The 21453-nt window shown below is 32.2% G+C and overlaps 1 protein-coding gene across 4 annotated transcripts in view; it reads left to right on the plus strand.

Annotated features, from left to right (window-relative positions):
• The first annotated feature begins 1117 nt into the window (after window positions 1–1117).
• Window positions 1118–21453, plus strand: part of LOC114326436 (retinaldehyde-binding protein 1) — a 93809-nt gene continuing 73473 nt past the window's right edge. Inside the window, exon 1 of one of the 4 annotated variants that reach the window (XM_050644530.1) lies at window positions 1118–1191. Coding sequence is in view for 1 of the 4 variants with exons in the window: in XM_028274805.2 (XP_028130606.2) it covers window positions 12621–12692 (72 nt within the window). In the remaining 3 variants the exon portion in view is untranslated. Of the gene's footprint in view, window positions 1192–2898; window positions 2994–12542; window positions 12734–21453 lie in introns of those variants that run through there. The other 3 variants (XM_028274807.2, XM_028274805.2, XM_028274808.2) reach the window with 3 other exon arrangements.

Genomic DNA, 21453 nt, shown 5'->3' on the forward strand with positions numbered 1-21453 from the left:
TTATGTTCTAAAATGCATCGTTTTTCCGTTATTGAAGCTTGAATACTTAGATTTGGGTACTGGCCGAAAAATATATACATTCAATTACCTATAACTCACTTAAAGTTAACACTAAAAGGGTTTTTATAGTAAGGAGTTTATTTAATTTTTTATTAGCTTCAATTTTGGCAAAAGTAACTTTTTTGTAAAAACTTATAGTTTTTGAGTTATTTATGAAAAATCGATTAAAAACATGCATTTTTCTCACGAAAAATTAAAATGTTTGATCTTTAATAACTCAAAAAGTATTAATTTAAATTAATAACTTTATATAACAAATTTTGCTTAGAATTTGTGCCTCTATCGAACTGTGGGGTTACTTTTAATAAAATAATTTTCACCCCCGAGAGAGGTGGCATCCATGGTAAAAGTGCAAATTGGCACCATGTCACTTTTGTTCCTTGAGATATCCTCTAGCCACTTACCAATTTTCATGCAAATCGATGGAGGTTCAACGAAATCCAGAGGTAATAGCTCATATCCACCTTCAGTGACTGCACTATATAAAATCAGTAAAAGACCCTTGAAACAAAAATCGACCTGTTGTAGAATGTTCAGCATTAATATTAAAAGAGAGTGAGAATAAATTGAACATAATATGACAATTTTTCGAAAACTGGAGCATTATTTTCTTAATTTATTCTTACTGTTATAGTGTGATATTCGAAAGATTGCCAAACATCAGGGTATGTCAGAATTGACACTATTTAGAGGTCGACCCTGTATAGTTGAAATGTTATTTTTAGTTTAACTACTTTGTACGTTTTTAGGAGTTTTTTTGGTAGTTATAGAAATGCATAATTTGGAAATACTTTGCTAACTTCTGATTTTATAGTAAAAAATTTAATATTAGAATTAAATCTGAAACATAATACTAGAACAAAAACTACCGGCAAAAAGTATTATAACCTCTTCAAGCATAAATAATTAAGTATTATACAACAAAAGCATCAAATCGATATGAAAGATTTGCACAAAAGTAAATAAGAGAAAGTACTTTTTACCAATGGTTAAGAATGAGACAGCAGGTACCGTTTAGGTGGGGGTCGAACGGCTTCTTTGGCTCAAATAAAATACAATTTTGTCTACTTTTTAAATCAGTGCCTGTTCGCGCTTTTACCAATTTGGTGCATAGTTTAATTTAAAAAATTGGTGAGTGATTCCTCAGGTTATCATTAGTGTAATGTGTTTAGTTTAGAAATTATACGGAGTGAACAATGGATAAGTAGAAAGTAGTCCTAAAATTTTAGAAATTTAATAGTGATTTTCAGCTATTTTACCGTAGTTTAAGAGCTACATTATTCCTTAAAAAAAAACAATTACGACAGATTAATTCAAAATCATTAACATTAAATGAATCATAAATAAGATACGCCAAGTGCTTTTATGGCCTAGACAATCAGCCAGTCACAAAATAGTAGCCACGTAATTACCATCACTAGCTCTTGGGTGTAATGTGTAGTGTCTGTGTTGAGTAAATGTCTTGTTACTTAGTAAAGTCGACTTCATTGTCTTTACAAAACACGTTTATTGAATACACCAAGTTAAAGCCTCTAGAAATATTACCATTTTATGTTTTAAAATTTATAACGTAAATAAAAGTGAAATAATAAAATAAAAAATGAAAATAATGAATAACAATTATTAGAGAACTATTTTTTCCATTATACATGTGGTAATTAGCTACAAATGTACTTACAAAATATTGTTTTCGCCGTTTCATCTTGCAACCGAAGAAATTGTTTTCAAAGCGCAAAATTTTGAAAAACAATATTTTTGTTTCTTAAAAATTAAATTCTTACTTTTGGTTTGGCCTAGTTTTATCTTTCTCACCCTTAGTCACAATTTAGACACGACATTATATAGGTAGGTACATTGTAAAGTAGAATGCTTTAAAATGTAATTAATATTTTTAAGTTACGTTTCTTGAGTTACAAACGATTTTATTGGAGATTGATTTGATTACATTAAATTAACTTTAACATATAAAACCTCTATGAGAAGCATAATAATACCTGAGATTTGCATCTACCATTACCTAAAAATCACTGGTAAAGATTTCTAGCTCTACATCTACTCAGTAAAACAAAAGTTGTGAAAGAGAAAAATTATTTTTTCAAATTTCATTTCGGATGATACATAGAAAAACATTCTCTGCTTAATGCTACATCACATTCTTGGCAAATAAGATTGGTCTTCTTCTGTTTCTAATTTAAACTGCAGTTGTACTTGAATTCTGACTTGTTAGAAGATGGATTACATGGTCCTTGTTACGATTTAGTTCTGGTTCTGAGTCACTGTCATATATGAGTAGATATATGAAGGTTTTTGTCTTCGACAGAATAATCTACACCCAAAACTATTAAGTAGTCAGAATCTTCATCACCGCTACCTGGGAAATCTAAAGTTGAATGATACCTTTTTTATTGATGATATTCAAGTTTGTTTGATGTTGAAGCTTGAACTCGAAGCAATATTTGTGCTTGAATTAGATCGAGTACTGCACTTATTCTAAAGAGATCATAATGATCATCGTCAGTACCATCCAGATCTTTATTTACAAACTCTTCTAGTCTTGCAGTAAGAAGCAAGAGATTTTGTAACCACTGTTAGAAGTACATATATATAAAGCCTGAGATTTGAGATCATGGCAGTACCATCCTGCTGTTAGGTATTTAATTGTAAATCATAAGAAAAAAAAAGTAAAAATTCATGGTGCTATTCGCACACAGTAAGTATTTCGATCTCTGATATTTAGTTTACTCTCAATTTCGATATCAGAGTGTAATTTTTATACTTTGAGTAGAAATGGTCAAGCATGAGACAGCAAGTACCATTTAGGTGGGGGTCGAACGGCTTCTTTGATTCAAATAAAATACAATTTTGTCTACTTTTTAAATCAGTGCCTGTTCGCGCTTTTACCAATTTGGTGCATAGTTTAATTTAAAAAATTGGTGAGTGATTCCTCAGGTTATCATTAATGTAATGTGTTTAGTTTAGAAATTATGCGGAGTGAACAATGGATAAGTAGAAAGTAGTCCTAAAATTTTAGAAATTTTATAGCGATTTTCAGCTATTACTTTAGTTTAAAAGCTACATTATTCCTTATTTAAAAAAACAATTCAAACAGATTAATTTAAAATTATTAGCGTAAAATAATTTTTTCTACAACCGTGTTAAAAATGCAATTTTTAGCACTCCATACGAGCGTTAAAAATGCTACTTTAAGAGGAAACAGTAGCGATCAACAGGTAGCGAAAACGCGTTCCAAGATTGCGGCTGTAATTTTAAATATTTTTTCGAGATATTTGGCACACGTATTCGTAATATAATAAAGAATGGCGGCACAGAGCCCAATTTGAAAAATATATTAATATGTGGAAATTACTCTGTAATTAAATACAATATTAAAAAAACGAGCCTGTACGCCATTAAGAAGAACAAAAAAATACACTTTCTTCAAATAAACATTTTTATCCGATGCCTAGATTTTGTGTCATTTTGGATCTACTAAATTTTTTTATTTCATTAGTAGTTCCAAAATGACACAAAATCTAGGCATCGAATAAAAAAGTTTATTTGAAGAAAGAGTATTTTTTTGTTCTTCTTAATGGCGGTACAGGCTCGTTTTTTTAATATTGTATTTAATTACAGAGTAATTTCCACATATTAATATATTTTTCAAATTGGGCTCTGTACCGCCATTCTTTATTATATTACGAATACGTGTGCCAAATATCTCGAAAATATATTCAAAATTATAGCCGCAATCTTGGAACGCGTTTTGGCTACCTGTTGATCGCTACTGTATCACCTTACTGCAATTCGTATTGACCGTATAGGCAATTTTGATGTAATGTCAAAAAAATATAAAAATGGAATGTCAGTCAAGTTCAAGTAAAAGTTTTTGTAGATATTGTCCTGTAATTACGTTTGTAGAAAAAATATTGTATGATATGCGTGTTAAAAAGTACATTTTTAAGGCACTAATGTGAATTGCAGAACTCGCTGTCGCTCATTCTGCAAACTTTCACATGCGTGCCTTAAACGTGTACTTTTAACACTTATACAGTACGTAAATCGTTCAGCTGAACATAGGAAATATACATGAGAGAATTGTGGCAATTGCGCTAACCTGTGTTAGTTGAAGCTTCTGTTCGAGTACGAGTTTTTGGTGCAATAGAGCTGTTAGAACGAATAGAATGAGTGAATTTTGAAGCAAGGCTGTCCATCAATAAATCAAAAACAAAGTTTATGATTAATGAGTTAATAATTTTATTTTAATTTTTAAAATATTTTTTATTTAAAAACTACACAATTTCAAAACTAAACAGTTTTCCCATTCCCTTAGGCCATAAATATGTAGCTACTACATTGTCATATTTTGACGTTTATTTGTGTCAGTCGAAATGAGTTATCAATTTTGAGGTTAATGCCCCTTAATGCTAACAACCATATTGTCATCGAGAGAGCTCAGTTGCCACAATTATCTCAATATAATAAAATGTATGAATTTATAAATATATACAATGTATATATTTAATACTATGTCCTGCTGAACGATTTACGTACTGTATCATAAATAACTATTAAATAGATAAATACATAACTAAACTTTTTTTATGGTTTAAACAATCAGTAAATCGGCCAGTCACAACTTAGTAGCCACGTAATTACCAATAATAACTCAGGAGGGTAATGTGTAGTGTGCGTGTTAAATAAATGTCTTGTTACTTAATAAAGTCGACTTCATTGTCATACGAAAGGACGCTTATTGAATACAAGTTAAAGCCTATTTTTTTTTCTTTGTAGAAATATTAGCATTTTATATTATAAAATTTATAACGTAAATAAAAGTGAAATAAGAAAATATAGAATGAAAATAATTAATAATAAATATTAGAGAACTATTGAATTCATTATATACGATGGTAATTAGCTACAAATGTACATATTGTATTTTCTGTTTCAACTTCTAACTGAAGAAATCGTTTTCAAAGAGCAAAATTTTGAAAATTCAACAAGATATTTTGTTTTTGTTTCTAAAAAATGAAATTCTAAAATTTGATTTGACCTAGGTAGTTTTATCTTTCTCACTGTTAGTCACAATTTAGACACATCATACAGTGAACACGTAAAGGTTGGAATAAATCTCTTTTTTTCGTGAATGGGCAATTTTGAAAATAATTCCCAAAATAGGGCGACTTTTAATTTTAAACTATGATTTTTTTTGGCATATATATCATATTAGTGACGTCATCCATCTGGGCATGATGACGTAATTGATGATTATTTAATCAGAGTACGGATCGTGTGCTAACTCATTTGAAAGATTATTCAATTCTATATTCAGTAATATAAACATTATCATAATTAATTATACAGGGTGTCCAAAAAAAGTTTAAATTAAATGAATTGAGACAAAAAGAAGAATGTATATAATTTATTTAATTCAAAATACATTTTACTGCTCTCAGAAAAAAATAAAAAAAAAATGTTTATTTGACAAATAAATATGGTTTTCGCTTAAATTAAATGTTAATGTTAAAAACCCACCTGTCTCTTGGCAGTTTGAACATTTAATTTAAGCGAAAAACAATGTTTATTTGTGAAATAAACATTTTTTTTCGGTTTTCTGACAGCAGTAAAATGTATTTTGAATTAAATAAATTACATACATTCTTCTTTTTGTCTTAATTCATTTAATTAAAAAAAATTGGACACCCTGCATAATTAATTATGATAATGTTTATATTAGTGTATGTAAAATTGATAACCAGATGGATGACGTCACTAGTAAGATATATATGTCAACAGATCATAATTTAAAAATAATAATTGACTGTTTCGGGATTTATTTCCAAAGTCGCCCATTCATGAAAAAATGAATTTAATCCGACATTTACGTGCTACAATTTAAACTAAAGGGTTTAAAATGCTATGGTAGGGGAGCCCAAGCGGGGATTTTTGCAGTTACACGAGTGCGTCAGAAAATCACATGGGGAGAAAGCTTGTACCATGTAAATGTACCATTAACATAAATTTGCTCTTAATACAGGGGAGTTCGTTAAGGGGGGTCCAAAAAAAATCTATCCTTAGAAAAACTCGAAACGTCAGATTAAAATAAGGTAAGTTAAGTACATGCTAAACAGTGTATGTTTCGAAAATATGACGATTTGAAAATGGGCGAGTCAGAAAGTTTCACAAAAAAAATCCAATATTTCGCGAAATGTACGTCAGATCGAAAAACTAAAAAATACGTCTTCAATATTTTTCAAAAATCTATCGAATGATACCAGGCACGACCACTACGGAGAGGGGTGGGGGGTAAAACATCAGATCGAAAAACTGAAAATCGAATGAAACCAAACATGACCCCCACGGAGGTGGAGTGGGGGGTTACTTTAAAATCTTAAATAGAAGCCCTCCTTTTTTATTGCAAAATTTGGATTCCTTACGTAAAAATAAACAACTTTTATTCAAGACTTTTTTCGAATTATGGATAGAAGGCGGTATAATCGGGAAAAATGATTATTGGAAATGGAAAATTAAATTAAAAAATGGAAAGTCCCCACTAAAATTTTTAGACAAAGTTCTAAACACAGATCCAGTCTATGATATTTTTAAGCCATGAAATCTGGTGCGTACTGGGACCCCATTTTTCGAAAAGCGGTACTTTTCGTTTTTCATTATGTGCCTAGGTAGCTAACTTTCCTAACTTTGATTATCTTTAGCAGATCCCTATCTGTACATATTCTCTTCAGGACATTTTCATTGCTGGTGTGTGTTGTCTAAGGTATTTTCAAGATTTTTCTTAACAAAGTCAGATTTCAAAGGTTCAAATGACTAAAATAAAGTAAAATTTTTGTACAATTTTATTTTCTAATGCAATGTTCAACAACATTATTTGTTTATTCGCAGTATTTACACAACCCCTCGTTATAGGTAAAGGGAATAGTTAAATACACACTTCAAAACACGCATAAAAGTAACAGCTTGATTAATTTACACCAATTATGTAAAACGATGATACTTTTACGACTATAGTAACGAAGAATACATAAAACTATTATTATCTGTAGACATTACGCCTATTAAAACATCACATATTGATATATCGGGCTCCATTGGCCAATTGGTATAAGATAAGTGAGCGTAGTTCAATTGAATGCAATGTGTGAGTTACTAATTAAATCTGCCATCTTTATAATTTATTATCTAACCTTGAATAGATTATAGTTTCTCGTTAATTGTAATTTTTTACCAGCACTAAATCCACAATCTAACACCTATTTGTCACGGAAACGTCTTCAGAATAGTTTATGTAATACTTAAGAACGACTACTTATTCTGTACTTAAAAACTATGACTACTGTTCTATTATTATGATGAATCCTTGCCCAATTGTACAGGGTGTAACAAAAATACAGGTCATAAATTAAATTACATATTCTGGGAACAAAAATAGATCGATTGAACCTAACTTACCTTAGTACAAATGTGCACATAAAAAAAGTTACAGCCCTTTGAATTTATAAAATTAAAATCGATCTTTTTCCATATATCGAAAACTCTTTTTATTTAAAATGGACATGTGGCATTCTTATAATAGGAACATCTTAATAAAAAATAACAGTGAACTATATACACCCTATAAAAATTTTATGGGGTTTTGTTCCCTTAAACTCCCCCAAACTTTTGTGTACGTTCCAATTTAATTATTATTGTGGTACCACTAGTTAAACACAATGTTTCTAAAACTTTTGTGCCTCTTAGTATTTTTTCGATTAGCGAGTTTTTATCGAGATGCAGCTTCTTTTAAAACGCTTTTCTTTAGTTCAATAGTTTGCGTCAAATCTTGCGTCAGATCTGTAGACGTTAATTTGACTGCCTTTTCTTCAATGCAAATGAGTGAAAATTTGCCGACATATGCGTTCGCGGGAACAATACACGAATAGTCAATAAAAAAAGTTTTTTGTTTATTAATTGTTTAAATAAAAAAAAAACAATTTTAATGGAAAATGCTTAAATACTCTTGTTTTGTACGATGTAGAAACTTGAAACTTTTACGGATTGTAGCTAATGATATGAACTATACATAATTTCACTTTTTACGTTAATTGTTTACGTTATGCTTCATAAATAAACAATAAAGTTTCAAATTTTGAACGCTCATATATTTGTTTATATAAAAATCGGCGCTTATTGGTGTCATATTTCAATACGATACGAAACAAAACTTCACCCAAAACTCGAATTCAAAAAATTCGTGTTTTTATCGTAGTCCTTGAAAAAACACCGGTAGAGACGTTTTGTGCTACAAATAACATTAGAATTCGTTTTGTCGTATTAATTAATTAAACGCTTTTCTTTAGCTCCATCGTTTGGGTCAAATTTTTGGACGTTAATTTGACTGCCTTTTCTTCAATGCAAATGACTAAAAATTTGCAGACATATGCATTTGCAGGAACAATATATGAATAGTGAACAAACAAAGTTTTTTATGTTTATTAATTGTTTAAATAAAAAAGTGATTTTAACGGAAGATGCTTAAATTCTCTTGTTTTTTACAATGAAGAAACTTGAAACTTTTACATATTGTAGCTAATTATAAGAACTATACATAATTTCAGTTTTTACGTTAATTGTTTACGTTATGCTTCATAAATAAAAAATAAAGTTTCAAATTTTTTGCCGATTCCGACTACTTTTCATGTTTGTACATCATATGTTTTATACATATTTTAATAAACATGACGATATATTTTAATGTTTAAAAAGTGTAAGAATAAAAAGTAAAAAATAAGAAAATGTGAATAAAAATTTTTAAGAAACGCTTTTCTTTAGTTACGAGTGACTAAAATTAAAAATATTATGAAAAATCAATCAATCAATGTAAGTCATTCGAAATCAATCAAAAGTCGTTATCATCATAACAGACGAGGTGTTTTTGAGGTGGCTGAACACGAAAACTACGACGACGATAGTCTCCAAGTTATCTAGTGTCCAGGATAAACCCCCTCACCTGAACTTTTATGTTGATTAATGTTAATCTACCGTTGGCAGGATTTTACCAATCGACACCTTTTCATTTTTGTATCCTCAACTATTATTTCTCACCAGACAGTCCAACTTTTTTAAAATGTGCTTCCTGGGCAAGGTTGATATTTTTTAAAACGTTTTAACAAAATTTATTTTTCCTGGAATTAAGCTGGCAGAAACTATATTGCAACCTGTAAATCCATGTAAAAATAAAATATGCTCCAAAATAGATGTTCCACCCTGGGCACCAGGTAGATCGATGACCATCGTCGTTATTATATTCGTGTTCACACAAAAACCCTCGAGAGTAAATGACGCTACACTGATTTAGAATGAAACTAACATGAAACCCCAGAAGACGAGGTCCACAGTGAAGCTAGGACAAATAATCCCCGGACAAATCAAATCCCGGACAAAAAATCCCCACAAATTATCGCTGGACAAAAATCCCCGGACAAAATATCCCCGGACAAAAAAACCCCACAAAAAATCCCGGACAAATAATCCCCACAAATTTTTTTCTACAAAATATCCCCACAAAAAATCCCGGACAAAAAATCTCCAAGAAATATTTGCTGTCGAATAGTTCTCTAAAAGTTTTCCTGAAATTTTAACAAATTTCGAATTCCAATTCCATGCTGAAAACTTTATTTGTGTTATATTTTTGTTAACTTTATTTATTTATACATGACGAAAAAGTGTGAGTTTTTTCAAAAATCGTGGAAAATATGGGGAATGAGCTAAGGCCCCGTTTTCATAACAGGCGCTTTTTACTTGTGAACGGTCTTCAATAAAATGTATGTAGTTGTAATCGCGCGTTATCAAAATGCGCGTTAAGCGTCTGACATGAAAACGGGGCCTTAGCTGATTCCCCATATTATCTTCCACGATTTTTGAAAAAACTCACTCTTTTGTCATGTAAAATTTGAAGTTTTCAGCATGGAATTGAAATTCGAAATTTGTTAAAATTTCGGGAAAACTTTTAGATAACTAATCGGCAGCAAATATTTCTTGGGGATTTTTTGTCCGGGATTTTTTGTGGGGATATTTTGTCCAAAAAAATTTGTGGGGATTATTTGTCCGGGATTTTTGTGGGGATTTTTTGTCCGGGGATTATTTGTCTCGGGATTTTTTGTCCGGGGATTTTTGTCCGGGGATTTTTTGTCCAGGGATAATTTTTGGTGATTTTTTGTCCGGGATTATTTGTCAGGGGAATATTTGTCCGGACCCCCTCTGTGCACCAGGTAGCTTGAGGAGCATCGTCGTTATGATATTTGTGTTCGGCTACCTCGGAAACCCCCCGAGTAATGACCGACTGATTTGGAATAAAATTAACATGTAACTCGAGGAAACGAGGTCCACCATGGGTACCAGGTAGCTTCAGCACCATCTTCGTTATCATATTCGTGTTCAGCGACCTAGAAAACCTCCGGGTAACAAAATTAAAACATTCCAGACGACATCTTTTGAGTTGCAAATATTTCATTTTCTATGCTCTTTGGAAATGTATTTTCCTTATGCTTATTTCTTAACGTGCCCTATCAAGTCCCCTTGACTTTGGCGATTAACATGGCAAAACTGTCCTGTCTCGAGCTATTCTAAATAGTTGGTCTTTTTTTGATTGAGGTGGAACGCTCTTAGCAGACTAGGGAAGTTGTCACTGTTGGACTCGGACAGGAGAGGAGAACAGGCTGGGGACCACAGACCAGAGTATGGTTCATGCGTCCCGGGTGCCCCCATAACCAGCCGCCTACCAACTAAAACCACCCCCTCTTCTGACCCTGACTCGGAACATCCCTGGACGTGTTCATTAGTGAACGATACATAGGGATATTCCGCGCGGTCTGTAAGTAGGTCCCAAGAAGATTTGCATAAGCCCTGCTATGCTATCCTCACCTTCCTAAGAGCGGAAATGAGGATAGGGGAGATCTTTAAGTGACGTGTTGAATTGAAAATAAAGATACGGTAGGGGTTGAGGTCATGTGTATCTGTGTACAATATTACTAAATCTTATTCTTAACGTAAGATAGGGGAATAGGGGTATATCTCTGTATGGTGTATTCCACGAATATACGACTGTTTTGGATTATCACGACAACGAATATTTTAGTATGCAACATAAGAAGTACGGAAGTCGTTTGCTCTAATAATTACTCCAATTAACCACAATATAATTTGCAATTTACTTTCGTTCTTCATATTTTTCACAGTAAAATAGTCGTTGTCGCGATAATCCAAGAGGGTCGTATATTCGTGGAATGGGGTATATACGATGTTTGTAAATCTTGCTGAGAAAAGTATTGTTCTTTTCGTATTTTTTTAATTTTTTTTACTTTTTTATTTATTTTTTTTTTATTTTTTATTGTTATTTTTATTTTTTTTTATTTTTTATTCTGCTGACTTTGAGGGACCACTTCACCCGTTTTGTTGTTCTACCCGTTCTAGAGCCGCTTTACATTTTACGATGGCCGTAACGATGTCAATTATAAATTCAAAATTTAATTTGTTCTCGATCGCGACGTTAATTATATTATCTGGGCCTACCATCCTGGTTCCTGAGCTTGGCCTGTTCGCGAGCGAAGACGTTACACCGGAAGACACAGTGTTCTGCGTCTTCCCTCACGTGACAGTTCCGGCACACGTCGTCATCAGTCTTGCCGATTCTGTGAGTGAACGCCTGGAAGGACCCGTGTCCAGTTAAAAATTGTAAAATTGTCCAGTAAAGTAAAAATTAACCCTCTTAAACTTGCAAGCGTACCACGTCCCTACATTCGGGATGTGTTTTTTGGTCCATTGGGCTTTGTTATGTTCCGCCTCCCATTCTGCCTGCCAGTCCGTGCTCTCTGGCATCCGCTCTTACCTCCGGAAGGTGACCGTTTTGTTGTTCGTATGTTTTTCTTTCCCTGGCTAGCAGGTAGATATGAGGGGCGCCTGCTATCACCTGTAAGGTCGTGGTAGACGTAGTCTTGTATGCGCTGACTACGTTCAACAGAGGTTTCCTCTGCGCCTTGTTTAGCACGTCTCTATATTTCTTATAGCGTAGAACCTCGACCCAGACTGGAGCTCCGTAGAGAAGGGTGGACTGTATATTGTGGAGGTACAGTCTAGCACTACCTGGCCCTCCGATATTTGGTGTTATTCCTCGGAGGGCTGAAATTCTTGGTGTGCTTTCTTTATTCCTGTCCACTCCCTGATTTTCTTTAACCAAGAAGCCTGTTTTCTACCAATTTCCTTACGCACAAAACGTTATTTTCATTTAATATCATGAATGTTGTTCACAAACTTTCCTGACACTTTCCCGAATCGAATGCAAAAAGTTCCAGAGCGATTCATCTTGCGGCAGAAAATTAGTAGCTTTATTGCTTTTTAGTGCTTCATTGCCTCATCTACAGGGGAAATTGAGAAAAAAAATACATAATGTAGCATGTTCCGCTGTCAATATTTCTCAAATATTGACAACGTCTAGCATTGTCGAAGAGTGAGATAGCCAGCGAACCGTCACAGTGGGAAAGTTATAGTTCAACCTGAATTTTGTTTCGATGTCTACTTATTTTTATAACAGTGAGTGTGTGCACTTTATGATAACAGGTTTATGCATTTTATCAATACTGGTGAGTGCAGTGAGTTTTATACTTAATAGCATGTACCATACGTAAGTTGCAATTTTTACTAAAATTTTATTCATTCGTACCTACATTATATGAAACATTCTGTCTACTGTAGTTCTTTGACAATATTTTTATTATCGATATTTTTATTTTGCTAAATAGGGAACTTGCACAATTTTTTTTATTACATAGTAATGTTCAGTTTTGTTTAAAAATGAGATTTTCAAAATTTCACGCTTCAAAAACTCGTAATAACTTAGAAATACATATTTAAAATCTTCTGCGGTATAAAATAGTTCAAACGACCCGTGACGTCACATAGTTTTACATTAGTTATTATTATGGTTATATTTCGCTGTGTCTAGGTACACGCTAACGTGTACGCAAATAAAAAAATTAGGTATGGTCGAAGCGAAGATCGGTGGGATATGTGCATTTTATCAATGAAATTCGATATTTGTAAGATATTCCAGAATCCGCTACAGATAAAATATTTTAACAATCTATTAATCATTCAGAATTACTCGACGGATATTAGTACAGTTAAACTAATTAAGACGATAACCGGACAATAATGATTTAATGAGTGAAATTTGAAGTTTTTTTTTACTTTAATGACAAAAAGAGCAAGACCATTAGCAGAACCCAATTAAAAATTATTTTGCACATCATATTTGAAACATTATTTGGTTGAAAAATCTCATTTTTGTTGGCAAAAAAAATATATTAATTTGTTTGGACTAAATTACAGTTGTGTTTATCTTAAAAAGGATATGTTACTATCAACATTTATACAGTGTTGCCAAACTGAATTTTGTTATTTTGGGTGTAAATTTTTTCCACGGATCTCCGAGGGTACAATACACGCGAATTAAACTTCATCAAGCCAGTGACGACATTATTTAGCGTGCGCAGTGACTGTATATTTTGGTACAAGCTATTTTGATATGTTTAGTGTTTGTTTGATAGAAAAATATTTGTTAAAGGAAGGGAAGCAGAACTATTCAGATGTTTCAAACTTAATTGTAATAAATCAATGTACAAATATAAAAGTATATATTTAGGTTAGCAAAATAAATATATGTATTTAGTTGACATAACACGTACAAAATATTGTTAAAATAATTTTTATACGTAAGTTAATTATTATAATCAACTATTCTAAATGGGAAATAAGCCACAATTTAACTAAAAAATGATTTTACTAACGTTTCGACGTCTAAATCGGATTTCATTGTCAAAATACAAAAATTAGTCAGGTTAAATAAATTATTAGAAAAATTGTTTACTAAGAAACAACATTTTTGTTTAATTTAATAATATTTTGTATTTTGACAACGACATCCGATTTGGACGTCGAAACGTTAATAAAATGATTTTTTAGTTAAATTGTGGCTTAGTTCCCATTTAGAATAGTTTATTACAAAAATGCCACAAGGAAATAGCTTCAGAATAAGTTAATTACTATTGTGAAAGCTTTAGGTCTTCCTTTTATTTTAATTTTGGACGGTAATACTATTTTACTTATAACTAAAAAAATATATATTAATTTATAGTCTCTTAACTTTTTCATACTGTTTTAAAATGTTGTTAAACTCATTAAAACAACTAAATAATTGTACACACTGCATAGTTAATTTAAAAACAAACCTAAACAAATAAAAAATAAGAAATTTCTTCACTAATCAATATTAAAATTAAAGTGTAAACACAACGCGATTAAACAAGTTCCAACACTCTGACACTCTAATTTTTTAATTTCCGTACACGTTAGCGTGTACCTAGACACAGCGTTATATTTAGGTATATTCTTCTTCTCCTTCTTTAGTTTATTGGCCTCCACCTACTTGGGTATTTGGCCAGCTCGTCGTCGGAGAATAAAGGAAAAATATTTATATTCTAATGACATTTATCGTATGTCGTTGTAATAATATATACCAGTTTGTTGAGATTGGAGTGTGATACAGTTCTTGAAGAAAAGTAAAGAAGGTTTACTATTGAAAATAAAACCATTTTGTAAAAGTGCAAATTTTCTATAAATAGTTCAAACGATCAAAAACACTTTTAACGTCACATAACTGTATTTTTTACTAACGTTTATAATGTCTAATTTAAAATTATACAGTGAGCACGTAAAGGTTGGAATAAATTCATTTTCTCGAGAATGAACAACTTTGGAAAAAAATTCCGAACGAGGTCAATTTTTATTTTTAAATTACGACTTTTTGGCATATATATCATACTAGTGACGTCACCCGTCTGGGCGTAATGACGTCATCGATGATTTTTTTAAATGAGAATAGGGGTTGAGTGATAGCTCATTTGAAAGGTAATTCAATTCTCTATTTAGCAGTATAAACATTAATATAATTATTTATACAGGGTGTCCAAAAAATTTTTTTTTAATTAAATTTATTTATATAAAAAGAAGAATGTGTGTAATTTATTTAATTCAAAATACATTTTACTGCTATCAGAAAACAGGAAAAAATGTTTATTTGATAAATAAATATTGTTTTTTGCTTAAATTCAATATTAAAGCATCCATCCACCTGCCTCTTGACAGTTTGAACATTTAATTTAAGCGAAAAGCAATGATTATTTTTCAAATAAACATTTTTTCTGTTTTCTGAGAGCAGTAAAATGTATTTTGAATTAAATAAATTACATACTTTCTTCTTTTTATGTCAATAAATTTAATTCAAAATTTTTTTTTCTGGACACCCTGTATAAATAATTATGTCAATGCTTATATTACTGAATAGATAATTGAATTACCTTTCAAATGAGCTATCACAGGACCCCTATTTTCATTTAAAAAAGTCATCGATGACGTCATCACGCCCAGATGGGTGACGTCACTAGTATGATATATATGCCAAAAAGTCGTAATTTAAAAATAAAAATTGACCTGTTTCGGGATTTTTTTGCAAAGTCGTCCATTCTCGAGAAAATGAATTTATTCCAACCTTTACGTGCTCACTGTAATTGGTGTAGAATGTAAACGTACAACCCTGTGACGTCACGACGCGTTTTGGGGTGGCTGGTATAAGTTGAATTTTTAGTCGTCTTTAGGGGCCAAACGAAAGACAAACAAAACTTTTTTATCTTTGATACAGGTTCTAAATTATGTTCTGTTGTGATTTATAACATTTTTTTCGAATTTAAAATTTTATGCAAGTTCCCTATTAGACTGCATAATCTAAACACTTTGATTCGGTTTAATTTGACTTGTAATTTAATTCAGTTAACTGTAAATTATATTCTTATTCCCGTGCCATATCTGAGTTGGACGTTGGCAATAGTCTGGCCCTCATAAGTTTGTTTACAACGATTCGTCTTCTTCTTAAAGTGCCCTCTCCTCCCTGGTGTTCTCTCTTTTCAGATGTTCAAAATTATTTAGCTCCGTCGGTTCTTGGATGTTTCTTAGCCACGATAGTGTCTTCCTACCTAGTCCTCTCTTTTTTCTCTCCATCTTTCATTTTAGTATTCCATCCATCCAATGGCACTACAGCCCAAATCGAGCCTTGGCTTCCTTCAACAAGCTTCTCCAATCATTTCGATTTACCGCTGTTCTTTTCCATGGACGCGTTCAAAGGAAGTTCCTGGCATCCTCATCGACTTCGTCTTCCCATCTCTTTTTAGGTCTTCCAACAGGTCTTTTTCCCTGCATTCTTAATAATAATAATAATAATATCGTCTTTATTATTTCTTCAATATAGAAATGTACATTTTTATATAAAACATAATATATTATTTTCAAGCATTTTCTTGCATTTAGCAATTTTCTGGGGATTCTATTCTCATGCAGCGGACCACGTGCCCTGCCCACCGTAATCTCTGCAGTTTAGTACCCGTGTTGAGCTGCCCCCCCCCCCCCCCCCCAACTTGCAAAAATCAAAAAACAAATAGCCCTGATTTATGAGCTATTTATGAGCTCTCATATTCCGCAAACTAAAAATTTTGAGCTCGTTCCACTGAGCAAGAATTTGATACTTTGGTGGGGTGGGGGGGCTGAGTCAGCCCCCCCACTACTTAAAAATAGGAATATTGAATCGGTTTTTGCGGCAAAATTACGAGCTATTTATGAGCTCTTGAAATTATATAGTTTAGATTTTTGAGCTCATCCCCTTCACCCCCAAACAACCCTTTAATTGATTTAACCTAATAGAAAAATGCTGAGAAAACTTAAAATATATCGTATTGCGGATATAATTCCTATAGCTTATATACTCTAAGAATAAACTATTAAACCACGTGCATTTCGATTATTGAGCTACAACCCCTTCGCAAGAAAACCACCCTATCTTCCCGGCTTAAGAGAAAGTTGTACTTAAAATGCATTAAACTAATTATTTGGCGACTACATATCATTGAATAATTTATAAGCTTCCAAATTACGCGCATTTAGATCAGTAAATTGCAATTTATTTTGTATAGTGCAGTCACTGAAGGTAAAAATCAACGATTACCTTCAATTTCGGTGAACCTTCATCGATTTTCACGAAAATTGGTCAGTGGTTAGAGGATACGTCAAGAAACAAAGGTGACATGGTACCACTTTGCGCCTTTACCCTGAGGGTGGATACCGCCCCTTCTCGGGGTGAAAATTGTTTTATTAAAAATAACTGCACAAATCAATAAAGGAACAAATTAAAAGCAAAATTTAATATATAAAGTTAATAAAATAAGTCAATAATTAAGTATTTTCTATGGGAAATAAGCCACAATTTTACTAAAAAATGAATTTATTAACGTTTCGAAGCCCAAATCGGGTTTCGTTGTCAAAATATAAAATACTATTAAAATAAATCATTGAATTAAAATAAATTGTCAAAATAGAAAATACTTAATTATAAAAATGCCACAAGGAAATCGCTTCAGAATAACAATAAGTCAATACTTTTTAAGTTACTAAAGATCAAAGATTTTAATTATTCGTGAAAAAATGCATGTTATGAAGCGGTTTTTCGTAAATCACTGAAAAATTGTAAGTTTTTACAAAAAAGTTAATAGTAGTTTAATTCGTATAGCTTATATTCTAAGAATAAACTCTTAAATCACGCGCCTTTCGATTATAGAGCTACAACCCCTTCGTAAGAAAACCATCCCATATTCCCGGCTTGAGAGAGAGTTGTACTTAAAATAATTTAAATTAATTATTTGGCGACTACATATCGTTTAATAATTTATGAGCTTGCAAAACATACGCATCTCAATTATTGAATTGCCATTTTCTTTCTATAGTGCAGTCACTGAAGGTAAAAATCAACTATGACCTTCGATTTCGGTAAATCTCTATTCATTTCCACGAATTAACAATAACAACTTGGGGTTTTAACCTGGGGTATATGTCACCCCTTCTCGGGGGTGAAAATTACTTTATTAAAAATAACCCCACAAATTTAGAGAGGGACAAATTGTAAGCAAAATTTGTTATATAATGTTATTAAAATAAATCAATACTTTTTGAGTTATTAAAGATCAAATATTTTAATTTTTGTGAAAGAATATGCATGCTTTAAAGCGATTTTTTATAAATAACTCAAAAACTGTAAGTTTTTACAAAAAAGTGTTCATCACTAAAATTGAAGCTAATAAGAAATATAATAAATTGCTTACTTGAAAAACCCTTTAGTGTTAATTTAAAGTAAGTTATTGGTAATTAAATGTATATTGTTTCTGCGACTATTCAAATCTAAGGATTCAAGCTGAAATAACGGGAAAGAGATGCATTTTATAACACTTAGGTACTAAATACTGTCAAAGTACTTAGAAATACCTATCAAAAATGAGCTCCACAAAAGTTGATAGCATCAAAATCCGCTCACCAATTTTCGTGAAAATGAATGGAGATTTACCGAAATCGAAGGTCATAGTTGATTTTTACCTTCAGTGACTGCACTATAGAAAGAAAATGGCAATTCAATAATTGAGATGCGTATATTTTGCAAGCTCATAAATTATTAAACGATATGTAGTCGCCAAATAATTAATTTAAATTATTTTAAGTACAACTCTCTCTTAAGCCGGGAATATGGGATGGTTTTCTTACGAAGGGGTTGTAGCTCTATAATCGAAAGGCGCGTGATTTAAGAGTTTATTCTTAGAATATAAGCTATACGAATTAAACTACTATTAAGTTTTTTGTAAACACTCAGTGATTTACAAAAAACCGCTTCATAACATGCATTTTTTTCACGAATAGTTCAAATCTTTTATCTTTAATAACTTAAAAAGTATTGACTTATTTTATTAACTTTATATAATAAATTTTGCTTTTAATTTGTTCTTTTATTGATTTGTGCAGTTATTTTTAATAAAACAATTTTCACCCCCGAGAAGGGGCGGTATCCACCCTCAGGGTACAGGCGCAAGGTGGTACCATGTCACCTTTGTTTCTTGACGTATCCTCTAACCACTGACCAATTTTCGTGAAAATCGATGAAGGTTCACCGAAATTGAAGGTAATCGTTGATTTTTACCTTCAGTGACTGCACTATACAAAATAAATTGCAATTTACTGATCTAAATGCGCGTAATTTGGAAGCTTATAAATTATTCAATGATATGTAGTCGCCAAATAATTAGTTTAATGCATTTTAAGTACAACTTTATCTTAAGCCGGGAAGATAGGGTGGTTTTCTTGCGAAGGGGTTGTAGCTCAATAATCAAAATGCACGTGGTTTAATAGTTTATTCTTAGAGTATATAAGCTATAGGAATTATATCCGCAATACGATATATTTTAAGTTTTCTCAGCATTTTTCTCTTAAGTTAAATCAATTAAAGGGTTGTTTGGTGATGAAGGGGATGAGCTCAAAAATCTAAACTATATAATTTCAAGAGCTCATAAACAGCTCGTAATTCTGCCGCAAAAACCGATTTCATATTCCTATTTTTAAGTAGTGGGGGGGCTGACTCAGCCCCCCCTCCCACTAAAGTATAAAATTCCTGCTCAGTGGAACGAGCTCAAAATTTTTATTTTGCGGAATATGAGAGCTCATAAATAGCTCATAAATCAGGGCTATTTGTTTTTTGATTTTTGCAAGTGGGGGGGGGGCAGCTCAACACGGGTCAGTTTAGTGTATTGTGCTAGAGTTGGTTCGCTATATTGCTCGTATATTTCTCTATTATACCTAATTCGCCAGTTGTTATTTTCACTTATTGGGCCCAGTATCCTAATACGTAATATTTTTCTTTCAAACACATCTAATCTGCATTGGCAGATTTGTGTGTCACCACCCATGTTTCACAGCCATAACTTACTATGGCCTGATTATTGTTTTATAGACCAGGAGTTTTGTTTTCCGGTGTACGTCTCGCGATTTGAATATGTGGCCCATCGCGAAATAGGCTTTATTTGACAGCACAAGCCTTCTATTTATTTCCGGTTCTTCTTCATTGCTTGCGACCAGATCCATTCCTAGGTACGTGAATCTATTCACATGTTCTATATCGTCAATAAAGTGGGTCTATTTGATCTGGTTTGTATGAATAGTTTTGTTTTATTTGTATTTATTGCTAGCCCTACTGCTTCTGCACTCTGTTTCAACTCAACGTAGGTTTCTTCCGCTGCATTCATTGTTCTGTTCATTATGTTTATATCATCTGCGTATGCTGCTAATTGGGTAGATTTGTTTGTAAGTATGTTATTTCCGCTCACCGTCAACCGTCTAATTACATATTCAAGAACAAGATTAAAAAGCGTTGGAGCCAGTCCGTCGCCTTGTTTCAGTCCTTGCGTTATCGCAAACGCATCAGTGATCTGTCCTTGAATACTTACCTGTGCTTCCGTTTCTGTCATTGTCATTTGCACTAGTCGTATTAATTTTGATGGTGTGCCAAATGCTTCCAATATATTAGCATTGTATAACTAGACCAATAATTAATTGTTTAAATAAACAATGATATTAGGTAGAATTGTTCTATCTATTGAATCATAGGCATGTTTAAAATCTACAAAGAGATTGTAAACGTCCATGTCACATTCCCGTACTTTGGCTAGTATTTGTTTAACTGTAAATAGTTGGTCAATGGTAGATCTATTTCGCCTAAACCCTGCTTGATATTCCCCTATGATTTTTTCCGTGAGAGGTTGAAGTCTTCGATTAAGGATGTTTGTGAATATTTTTTATCCCGAACAAAGTAAAGAGATGCCTCTATAATTCTGACACAACAGTTTGCCTCCTTTTTTATGAATAGGGCAGATTATACTTTTCTTCCATTGTTGGGGGATTTCAAGTCCACTTGGTAGTCAACGTTGGCCTAAGATGGTTGTTTAAGTTTCCTGGTAGGGTTTCACCATGTTCCCGGAGGTTATATCTTTTAACATCGGCTTTTAGCCTGTTCAATATTAATTTGACATAATGTAAATCGAATTATAAATTCAACCATTGTTTGGTTCTGGGGCTATTTAGCAAGTATTCTAATTCACTGATGATGGACCAATAGGTCTGAAAACGTTCTGAACTAGACAAATTTTATTCAATCCATTGGGATTTTTAAATTTTAATAAATATACCAATTACATAGAAGTGGTTTTTACTTCATGTTAGAGTTTTTTATTATACTAAGGTTAATGATAATAGATAATATTATAATGCTTCTTATTCTAGATTATCTTAGAACCGTGACCCTGAAGAAAGCTGCTTCCAGCTATAAATTAAACGAATACCTCATATATCTTATGAAAACATGTTAATTAGGCCGCGATTATCTAACACCTGGTATTTATTTAACTGCATTATTTAACAATTCTCGAG

This window comes from Diabrotica virgifera, chromosome 1 (genome assembly GCF_917563875.1).
Source record: "Diabrotica virgifera virgifera chromosome 1, PGI_DIABVI_V3a".
In the NCBI taxonomy this organism is placed as follows: Eukaryota; Metazoa; Arthropoda; class Insecta; order Coleoptera; family Chrysomelidae; genus Diabrotica; species Diabrotica virgifera.